The sequence below is a fragment of the Salvia splendens genome, chromosome 16 (assembly GCF_004379255.2).
Source record: "Salvia splendens isolate huo1 chromosome 16, SspV2, whole genome shotgun sequence".
Lineage (NCBI taxonomy): Eukaryota > Viridiplantae > Streptophyta > Magnoliopsida > Lamiales > Lamiaceae > Salvia > Salvia splendens.
The window spans coordinates 3,089,230-3,099,174 of record NC_056047.1 but is presented as its reverse complement, the minus strand read 5'-3'; the positions used below and the strand labels follow the sequence as shown (position 1 = coordinate 3,099,174).

Below are 9,945 nucleotides of genomic sequence, written 5' to 3'. Positions count from 1 at the left end.
AATATTCTCACAAATTTAATATCCGAACTTAAAATACTCATCAAATCCATTACTTATTTATTTATTTTATATTAATCATACACCATCCATAATTTAACAAGATGAAATATTAATATTGATACATGAAGTGAAATTCAAACATTTTATTATATACTTTAAGACAAGAAGATGGAGCATCCCCGTTAACAATAATTCGTTCGAGGCAGTTAAGAGGGGTTGAGAAATACTTACTCATCAAACGTAAAAATCATTTAATTAATTTACCCATCTAGTCACTCTATTATTGACTCCTACTAGTATTCACCAGCCACTTAAACTTTTTATTTCTCAACATCCATAAAGAGGGGGGAAAAACAAAAGAATATAAAATTGTGGTGAATAATGAATAGGAACGACATTGCGTTAGGACATCAAACTACCTAAAAATCTAAAATAGAATGGCACTTTTTCTCATAATATGATGTCAGGTAAAATGACCAATTCAAGAATGAATAATCACAAGAAAACTATAGACATCAATTAGGGGTGCACTAGCTTTTTATCCCACTTGCGATCCTTATATCACAAGACTTAAAAATTGAGCTATCACTTTTACTCTTTACGGGTAGTGACAATAAACAGTAATAAAATAAATGAAAATTTGCTATTTAAATTACCGCAAATTAATGATATTCTAATTTCATTACAATTTGCAATTGTCTGAAGACTATTTTTTTCGCCAAATTGATGATTGCATGGGAGACAAATTTTATGAAGATGACAAAATACCGGTTATTGATAAGGCCAGTACTGTTTTAAAAATTAAACCACTAGATAATTAAATCGACAAATCTAATAGTTCATAATTTATTCGGTTGAACCACTTTAATTAATCACTGATCAAACCGAAGTACTATAACAACTATGCGGAAGCCGGATTGCGGTCACAACTCCCAAACCACAATTTGAGCATTCATAAATTTGGACATTCATTGTTTGGACTTTCTCGTGAGCCAAAACTAAATTGTAATAAAATTATGATTTAATTCGCAATATTTGAAACTTAGAAAGTTATCAGATTGACCAAAAATCAATCCAAATTTAAGATTTAAACCAATTTTTTTTTATAGAATAATATAGATATCTTCAAATTTCAAATAATCTACTAATGATAATATCTATCCAATTTCAAGGTACATGCCTTAATTTTCAAGGGTGCCTAACCAAGTCTTTACACCCCTTTTATTACCAAGTACAATCAATAACTCCTGCCAACATTACCTCTAATGAACAAATTACAAGCAACAATTAAGAGAAGACTTTAAGGACAAGCCAATTCAAATGAAACTAGAAAGTAAAAAATCACCATACAAAATTATGCATACTTGAAAACTCAACAATCTACGAAAATGGAGGGAGTACTCGATTAATTATTGAAGAAATTAAATTATTGGAGTATTACTTTTGCCGTAAAAATACAGATACACCCACCTTACCTTCACGTCAAACTTTAATTGCTAGGACCACTTAATTACTCTTACAAGAAAATTAGCCACTTTTATTTACAACCTCAATCCTCATTTAACCATCGAATTCGATGATGGTAAGAAATACACCACTTAAAGTCGTGAAAATTAGGCAATATTGTTTCTATAAAAAAAAAAGAAAGAAAGAAAAGAAGATGCATTGAATGATGATAAATAATTCAATAAAATTCAGGAAGAAACAAACATGAAAAGAGAGCTTATAAGCTACAACACAATCAGGTGAAATTCGCATTGATTTAGGTAAGTATGAGTATTTTGTAATTCAAATTTCAGAGTTGTCTTTCCGTGATTTTGTAATCAATTCTCTCTCAAAATCTAACTCTATATATACAGCAACCCTTCTCTCTCACCATGAAAAACAGCTTAAAATCCCACGACAAAAACATGGGAGCTTCGATCATAGCTATATTCTTCTTCTTCGCCGCCGCCGTCGTCCACGTGTACGCCTCCGAGAGGCCCGATGATATCTACCGCAAGAGCCTTCACCTGCACCAAATGCAGGGTATCAGAGCCGCATTTCCCAAACGCCACTCTTCGTCTATGGAGATGCGTACTAGTCTTCAAGGAGCGGCGCCTCCGCCACCTTCGGTAAGTTACTAGTAATATGTAATGCGGCGTCGTTTTGGGGATATTCGCGGTCATTGACTCTGTTAGTGCAGGGGCCAATTGTATATCACGTGACAAGTTACGGGGCGGATCCAACGGGCCAGAACGACAGCACGGGCGCTGTGCTCAAGGCGATCACAGACGCCCTCAACGGCCCTGGGAAAGGGGTCTTGTTTGAGGGCATCGTCAATCTTGGAGGAGCTCGTGTTGATCTCGATGGTGGAAATTATTTGATTAGTCGCCCCCTCTTGTTTCCGGTATCGGGCAGAGGGAACTTTGCTGTAAGTAATACTTCTGTTAATGAATTTTGATCAGATTTTAAGTTATTCCATAATTTCAAAAATCAATTATAAATATATGAATTTTAACAATTTTTAAAATGAAGTGCTCTTGGTTGTTAGTATTTTAAAAATATGTATACACTTCTAGGTCCTAGGCGTGATTTATAGTTGAACGTTTATAAGTTATTGATTTTGACTCTTGGTACAATTGGATCAAACGTTTTGTAGAAATCGTGACAAGTACTTTACATTACATTATTTATAGAGGTAAATGTGTGACGTTTTATTCCATTATGATTTTACATGTTGATAAAGTTTTCCGACCCCTAGTATACTAATTTTTCTTACCGATGGTCCATTTACTATGAATTAATGAAATTGTGGACCCACTTTGACCAATTAAAAATACATAAACACCCAATTTCATTTAATTGAGTCAAAATATGAGGGCAGTAGCTCATGAAATTAAAACAATTGAAAGTTTGGCGTACATCATTTTAATCCCTGTGTTTTGATCAAATTTGAGTAACTCTTAAAATAGTACGGAGTATATCAAATAATGAGTTTCAAATTTTCAACAATCGAATTTGTGTATTAAAATTAAACGTTTTTGTAATATTCTGAACATTGTTGTTTCATTAAAATAAATTACGAAACTAATTAGAATTTGAATTACTAATATCCACTTTTATGTAAAACCAAAATCTAAGTGAGAGTTTGTGCTAAATGCATGTTGTTAATGCAGATTCAAGGGGGCTCGCTTACAGCATCAAACGACTTCCCAGCCGACGGCTTTTTGATAGACCTATCATCTTCCTCAAACTCCGCATACAACTACGAATTCACAACCCTAAGAGACCTCTATCTCGACTCCAACTACCGAGGCGGCGGAATCCGAGTGAAAAACTCCCTCCGCACCACCATCGACAACTGCTACATCACTCACTTCTCCACCACCGGAATCCTCGCCGAAGGCGGCCATGAGACCATCATCCGCACCTCCTACCTCGGCCAGCACATCACCGCCGGCGCCGATCCCGGCGAGCGATCCTTCTCCGGCACCGCCATCGCTCTCGCCGGAAACGACAACGTCGTCTCCGACATCGTCATCTTCTCCGCGCAGACCGGAATTCTCCTCTCCGGCCAGGCGAATTTGATCTCCGGCGTCCACTGCTACAACAAGGCCAACGGATTCGGCGGCGTCGGGATCTACGTCCAGCTCCCCGGCCTCGCGCAGACGCGGATTGTCGATTCGTACCTGGATTACACCGGCATCGTCGCGGAGGATCCGGTGCAGCTCACCGTCGCGAACACCTTATTCCTCGGCGACGCGTTTATTCTGTTCAAATCGGTGAAAGGAGTGATGAGCGGCGTCACCGTCGTCGACAACATGTTCGCAGGCAGCGATAAGGGGATCGAGATCGTGCAGATGGAGGGGAAATTCGATCGATTGGATCAGATCGCGATCGAGCGGAACACCGTCAAAGGAATGGCGGTGAAGACGACGGTGGCGAGAGCGAGCGTGGACGGCGGGGGCCCGACGTGGACAGCGGATCTGAAGGCGTCGCTACTTTTCCCCAATTTGATCAAACAGGTGCAGTACACGTTTGTCACCGAGGCGGCGTCGTATCCGAGTCATTTTCTGCGGAATATTTCCGATAACAAGGTTGTGATTCAGGCCGACGCGGCGGTGCCGGCGAGGGTTTACATCACGGCGGATCAAGGCGGATCGTATTTGTGAATTGAGTGAGTTTTTTTTTCGTTTTTTAAGCCTTTTCCTAATTGGTTGGGCTTCGATTTTGAAACGAGGGAGAATGCATGTTTCTTTGCAATCCTAATTTCGATCGGGAAATAATGGTTTTATAATTGTATAATGATTGTCTGGGCGGAAGATTTAAATAGAATCTAGGTGGTCAATTATATGAATATAATATAAATATTGTGGAGTGTCATGTTTCACAACGAACATCTTCACGAATCAGAAGTAAAATTTTTAACTACTGAAATGGTAAATGGGCTCAAATATTTCAAATTGTACATTTGTTTTGTTCCTCTGTTCTACAAAGTATGTTTGTTAGTACAAGATTTTAGGAGATTTTATTTTATATAATAAATAGAAAGAAAAAACTAATAGGGAGTATAACTTTTATGTTAATGTAAAAAAGAATATTTTTTGAAGTTAATATTTTATGAAAAAATTAAAAAGGAAAATGAAACGAAGAGGAAGTGAGTAGCTATGCCGACATCAAAAGTCAAAACATCTATTTATGCCCATATATAAGTGAGGGAAATGAAAAAGCCACATGTCCAAAATACTACTTCCTCCGCCCCTGATAATTTATCCAAGTTTCCTATTTCGGTCCGTCCTACATAATTTGTCTCATTTTTATTTTTACCATTTTTGGTAATGGATCTATATTTTACTAACTCATTCCTACTCACATTTTATTATAAAACTAATATATAAATGTAGGATTCACGTTCTACAAACTTTTTTCAACTCATTTTTCATTACATTTCTTAAAATTCGTGTCCGATCAAAGTGAGACAAACTATATGGGACGGAGAGAGTACTTTACATTTCCAAGGTAAAAAAAGAAATTTCTTTAAAAGGGAAAAAATATGGAATTAGTATGACAATTGAAATTAGTGTGGTGTCAGTGAATTTATGGCATCGGATAATGAACATGAGATTTACTCCACTTTATTGTTTCAGTGGATCCTTTTGAGTTAATTTTTAAATTAGTTTCTAAACCATTTTCACTGTTGTTTTGATAGTCTACATAAAAGAAAAAAAAGAATAAATGAATAATACTACATTGACATATATCCTTAAACTAAAACATTAACACATTGATACTATTTGAAAATATCATTTATTTTGTTTTTTCTACTCTCAACTCTCACATATATTTACATTCTTTCTCTCTTGCACATTATCTCCATACTTTACTCACTTCAAATTCATCAATTATCTATTATATTCTCTAGCCTACTTTGTTATCTCTTTAAGAGCATCCACAGCGGCACGACACGGCTGTCCGCCGCTGCGCTCTTGCTGCTGGCACGGCGCTGCTCTTAGCTAAGTTGTATATTTTTTGTCTTCATCCGGCCACCAATTGAAAAAATAGAGATTGAAAGGTGTATAAATATAATTAGAGGTGAATCAATCTATTTTAGGTGTGATCACTAATTGATATCTTAATTTTGGATCTAACACATTGGTTGTGAAGTTTGTTTGAACTTTGCATAGACACGGCACCAGTGGCGGATCTAGAAACTTCATATTGAGGGTGCGATAAATAAATACACCGGCCTGATAATTTGAAATTGAATCAATCATTTTCCTTTTGTTATTCAATTATTTTTTTCTATGAGTCACTTCATTGTAAAAAAAACTAAATTAATTTTAGTGTTATTATCTGAATTTTTTTTAATATTTGAAATTGAAATTCTTAAATATTCATATAACAAATTTAGAAAATATAAAGAATGCGGAAAATGGTCCAAGAGTGATTCGAACCTAGGTTGATGCTAGGTCAAAAGAACATTTTGCCACTATGCTATTTACAACTTTTGGAGGTACATTCGTACCCTTTTGTTCTTTAGTAGATCCGCCCGTGCACGCCACACAAACCAACCTCAATTAATAGGCATTCACAATTTCACATTGCCCATTCATATCCCTCTATTTTAAGTTTTAACAGAGTAATTCTTCCTCTACACACCTCATCTCTCCCCCTCAACATTACAAAGATGATAAATCTCTCCTACACAATTCTATTACTTCTCCTTTCTCTACACTCAAAAGTAACACAATGCTCCACCACACATTTGAAGCTGCAAGAATTTCAGACAAAGCTCCAAACACTGACATCACCCTCCACCTACACTACGCCACCACTTCCCACCTCCACAAAGGTAATTAAACAACTAAATTATTTATAATCAAATCCCCATTTTCCACATTATATTAACTCTTTTTTTAAAATATAACTCTATTAATACTCTCAGAAATCGGAACAGAGCAGCGGCAGAGTGTTTTACCCGATAGGCTACGGCGCGGACCCCACCGGAGCGCACGATAGCTCCGCCGCCATACTAGCGGCGGTGGCCGACGCCGCGAAGCTGCAAAATGGGGTGAATTTGATGCCCGGAATCAGCGATTTGGGCGGCGCAGTTATTGATTTACAAGGCGGCAGCTTCCTCGTTAACACTCCCATCAGATTCCCACCAGCCATTGGCAATATTGTGGTGCGTTACAACTTTTTTTTATCTGAAATAAATTTATTTTCCATATGTTTTTTTTAAAAAATTTATTTTCTTGCAATTAATGCGTACTACCTTTTATACATTTTAGTTTACCGAGAAATGTACATCATAGGATTCTTGCTTCTGGCAAATGCACTTATTCTTTTTCCCATTTTATGTTGGAAAAATCTAATAATTTTATTCTGTAACATAGTCTATTTTAGTAGAATATTAGTATTATCAACATGAAACATTGCGTCTTTTCCTAAATCGGGCTGAGCAGGTTTGAGTTTGGCGCTTATTTTCACGTACTTTATATATATATATTTCTCTAAATGAAATTTCATTGTCTGTCATATTATGAAATCATATCATAGATACGTGCAAATAGGCTTTTGCCACGTGTCATATCAAATAATACCTGGCCATCATTTTGCATGGCGATTGTATTAATCAAGCATTAAAAAATGCATTATTATTTCACTTATATTATAAGTCATATATTATGGTCAAAAAACTTTTTCCCTTTCTTTAGTAGTACTTGGTGCTAATATCAATGTTGCGGATGCATTTACTTTTCCAACAACAAACCAACTCTTTTTCTTAAAGTAGGCAAAATTAAACGCGTTGCTCCACTCTCGTTGAAATCCCAAAACAATCTAAACTTTCAAATCAAAAGACACAATTAATTTTTAAAGGCAATTGATTACTTTACATATGTTGGGACAAGCTCAAATCCAAGATTTCTATAGAACTAATTTATTCAATGCCTTACATATATATCTCTCGTGCGAGTGCTTAGTTATCATTTTATTCGAGTTTAGAACATTAACTTAGTCTCGCCAGGTACAAGATGGCACGATCCGTGCATCCACCACATTTCCGGGCGACCGGCATCTCATCGAGCTATGGGCGCCCGACTCACCCAACGGCGTCTTCTCTAACGCGAAAGACTCCAACAACGGACTCAAATACGAGGACATAACCCTAAAAGACCTCCTCCTCGACTCCAACTACCGAGGAGGAGGCCTATTGGTGATCGACTCAGCCAGAGTCCGCATCACCAATTGCTTCTTCCTCCACTTCACCACCCAGGGGATCCTAGTCCTCCGGGGCCACGAGACCTTCCTGCGCAGCTGTTTCCTCGGACAGCACCCCACTGTCGGAGGAGACAGAGACGAGAAGGCCTACTCTGGCACGGCCATTGACATTGCCAGCACGGACAATGCCATAACCGATGTAGCCATCTTCTCCGCAGCAATAGGCATCGTGCTGCGGGGAAGGGCTAACATAGTCACCGGGGTCCACTGCTACAACAAGGCCACATATTTCGGGGGTGTTGGCATTCTCGTGAAATCCGCACAGAACCGAATTATCGACCCGTATTTGGACTACAACAGCATAGTTGTTGAGGACCCCTTCCAAATCACCATCTCCAACGGGTTCTTTCTCGGGGATGGAAACATCGTTTTGAAGGCGATCCAAGGCTCGATCTCCGGCCTCAACATCGTCAACAACGTGTTCTCTGGTGACCCGAAGAACATGGTTCCTTCAGTGAGGCTTGACGGCGTGTTCACGAGCATCGATCAAGTGGAAGTGGATCACAATGCGGTGAGTGGAATGGGATTGAAATCGACAAAGGGAAAGATGGCAGTGCAGGGGAATGGGACAAAATGGGAGGCGAATTTTGATCCAATTTTGTTGTTTCCTAATAAGATAAATCATGTTCACTACTCTTTGTATTTGACAGGAGGGATTGGTGGTGGATTTCCTACACATGCTGTGACAAATGTTTCGAATAATGTGGTGGTGATTGAGAGCCAGCAAGCTGTAAACGCCGTCGTTTCGGTTTATGTTGATCAGGATAACATGGTTGGAGAGGGAAGTTTGTAAATGGTAGTGAGTTTCATGGTCTACTCGAAAAAAAAGAGGCTTTAATTCTTCAAGATTGTGTGTTTTACTAAGCTTATTTTAAATTGTCAGAAGTGTTTGATGATTAAGCTTATAAGCTAGAAAGATATTTATGAGTATGAAAGAGCCTTTTTATAAAATTTGTTTCAGGAATTATAACACTTTTTTTCAATGACTTTAATACGATGGTTTTTCAAACGTTTACGATTTTATATTTACTCTACAATTTTTAGTAGTTTTTTGCGATTATAGTAATTTTTCCTTCTGGTGAATTATGTTATTTAACAAGTTTATGTTTGCAGTCTAAAATTCTATATTTGTCTTTGTATTGAATATGCTTAATAGACTAATAGAGGGCTGTGCCTGAATTTAATGGACAAATATTTGGGCTTGTGTGTTATGCCTATCGAATCCTTTACATATTTTAACTATTTTTGGCCCGAAAACTTTCTATATTTGCTCCTGTTTTCATTAAGACACGAGACAGAATTTCAGGTAATTATCGCAGGATTATAAGAAATAGGAGGAGTATTTAACTTTTACATTTATCTTACTAAACCCAATAGATTAAATGCTTATATTTTTCGTAAAAACAATGACATATATCTCTATAACTCTATTAAATCTCCTAGGCTCAAATACTCGATTTTCATAAGATCTACCGGACATTTAATTGCCAGGTGATTTTCAGTATGCATTTCTGATTTTCTGTGTATACCGACCACAATCAATCAATATGCTAGCATTTTGGCTGATCAAGTGGGAAGAAGCCGAAGAGCTAACTCAAGTGAACTAGCCGTTGGGGCTGGGTTCGAATTTCTGTTGGTGGCAGTTACAACTGCTTGAGCTCAACGGGAGCTGATCAAGGTTTTGAGAAGTAACCGACACTTACTCACGTATACACATTCTCTTAAATAGATTGTGTGTGAGCTAGAGAAGAAGTGAGAAACAAGTCAAAAAAGATTGAGAGCAAGAAAGGAGAGTTTCATCCATGTTGAGGGAGATCATTTTTCTGTTATAGAGGAAGCTTGTTCTTGAGAGATGAATGTTCTTGTTGCTTAATCTAGAGCTAGTTTATGCCTTGTAATCCACCCAGAATCAATCAATACAATACCAAATCCCTTTTCCATCCGTGGACGTAGGCCTAGAGCCGAACCACGTAAATATCTGTGTTTTTCTTTTCTCGTTGCCATTTAGCAACAAACGCTTCGATTCCTTTTTCACACAATCATGTATTGATTCTTCTACAATCAATCAATTTCTTAATTTCGTATAGAAAAAAGTTGCTAGTAGAAAAGGAGAAAGCAATATTTATTCTTTGCGTTAAAAAGAAAATGCATGAAAGGAAGACATATTCCGGCACCATATAT

General features: G+C 37.4%; 2 protein-coding genes across 3 annotated transcripts; both read left to right on the top strand.

Moving 5' to 3' along the window:
• Positions 1 to 1,653: 1,653 nt before the first annotated feature.
• Positions 1,654 to 4,425, top strand: LOC121770007 (polygalacturonase QRT3-like). The gene is made up of 4 exons (XM_042166799.1): positions 1,654 to 1,766; positions 1,860 to 2,114; positions 2,186 to 2,413; positions 3,159 to 4,425. The coding sequence occupies exons 2-4, from the start codon at positions 1,878 to 1,880 to the stop codon at positions 4,152 to 4,154; spliced, it is 1,461 nt and encodes a 486-aa protein (XP_042022733.1). The 5' UTR covers positions 1,654 to 1,766; positions 1,860 to 1,877; the 3' UTR covers positions 4,155 to 4,425.
• A 1,687-nt stretch (positions 4,426 to 6,112) lies between these two features.
• Positions 6,113 to 8,748, top strand: LOC121770945 (polygalacturonase QRT3). 2 transcript variants are annotated; one of them, XM_042167722.1, is made up of 3 exons: positions 6,113 to 6,334; positions 6,440 to 6,667; positions 7,511 to 8,748. In XM_042167722.1, exons 1-3 carry the CDS (start codon positions 6,170 to 6,172, stop codon positions 8,555 to 8,557), a joined length of 1,440 nt encoding a protein of 479 aa, XP_042023656.1. In that variant the 5' UTR covers positions 6,113 to 6,169; the 3' UTR covers positions 8,558 to 8,748. The 2 variants fall into 2 exon arrangements, with proteins under 2 accessions (XP_042023656.1, XP_042023654.1); XM_042167720.1 differs by having other exon boundaries at positions 6,428 to 6,667.
• Positions 8,749 to 9,945: the final 1,197 nt, after the last annotated feature.

What these genes read in the sequence shown, in the direction of transcription:
- LOC121770007 (XM_042166799.1), top strand. Translation starts at nt 1,878, where the DNA reads ATGAAAAACAGCTTAAAATCCCACGACAAAAACATGGGAGCTTCGATC. An exon ending in CGGCGCCTCCGCCACCTTCG is followed by an intron (nt 2,115 to 2,185) that starts GTAAGTTACTAG and finishes CTGTTAGTGCAG; the next exon opens with GGGCCAATTGTATATCACGT. An exon ending in CGGGCAGAGGGAACTTTGCT is followed by an intron (nt 2,414 to 3,158) that starts GTAAGTAATACT and finishes TTGTTAATGCAG; the next exon opens with ATTCAAGGGGGCTCGCTTAC.
- LOC121770945 (XM_042167720.1), top strand. Translation starts at nt 6,170, where the DNA reads ATGATAAATCTCTCCTACACAATTCTATTACTTCTCCTTTCTCTACAC. An exon ending in CACTTCCCACCTCCACAAAG is followed by an intron (nt 6,335 to 6,427) that starts GTAATTAAACAA and finishes TAATACTCTCAG; the next exon opens with AAATCGGAACAGAGCAGCGG. An exon ending in CAGCCATTGGCAATATTGTG is followed by an intron (nt 6,668 to 7,510) that starts GTGCGTTACAAC and finishes TAGTCTCGCCAG; the next exon opens with GTACAAGATGGCACGATCCG.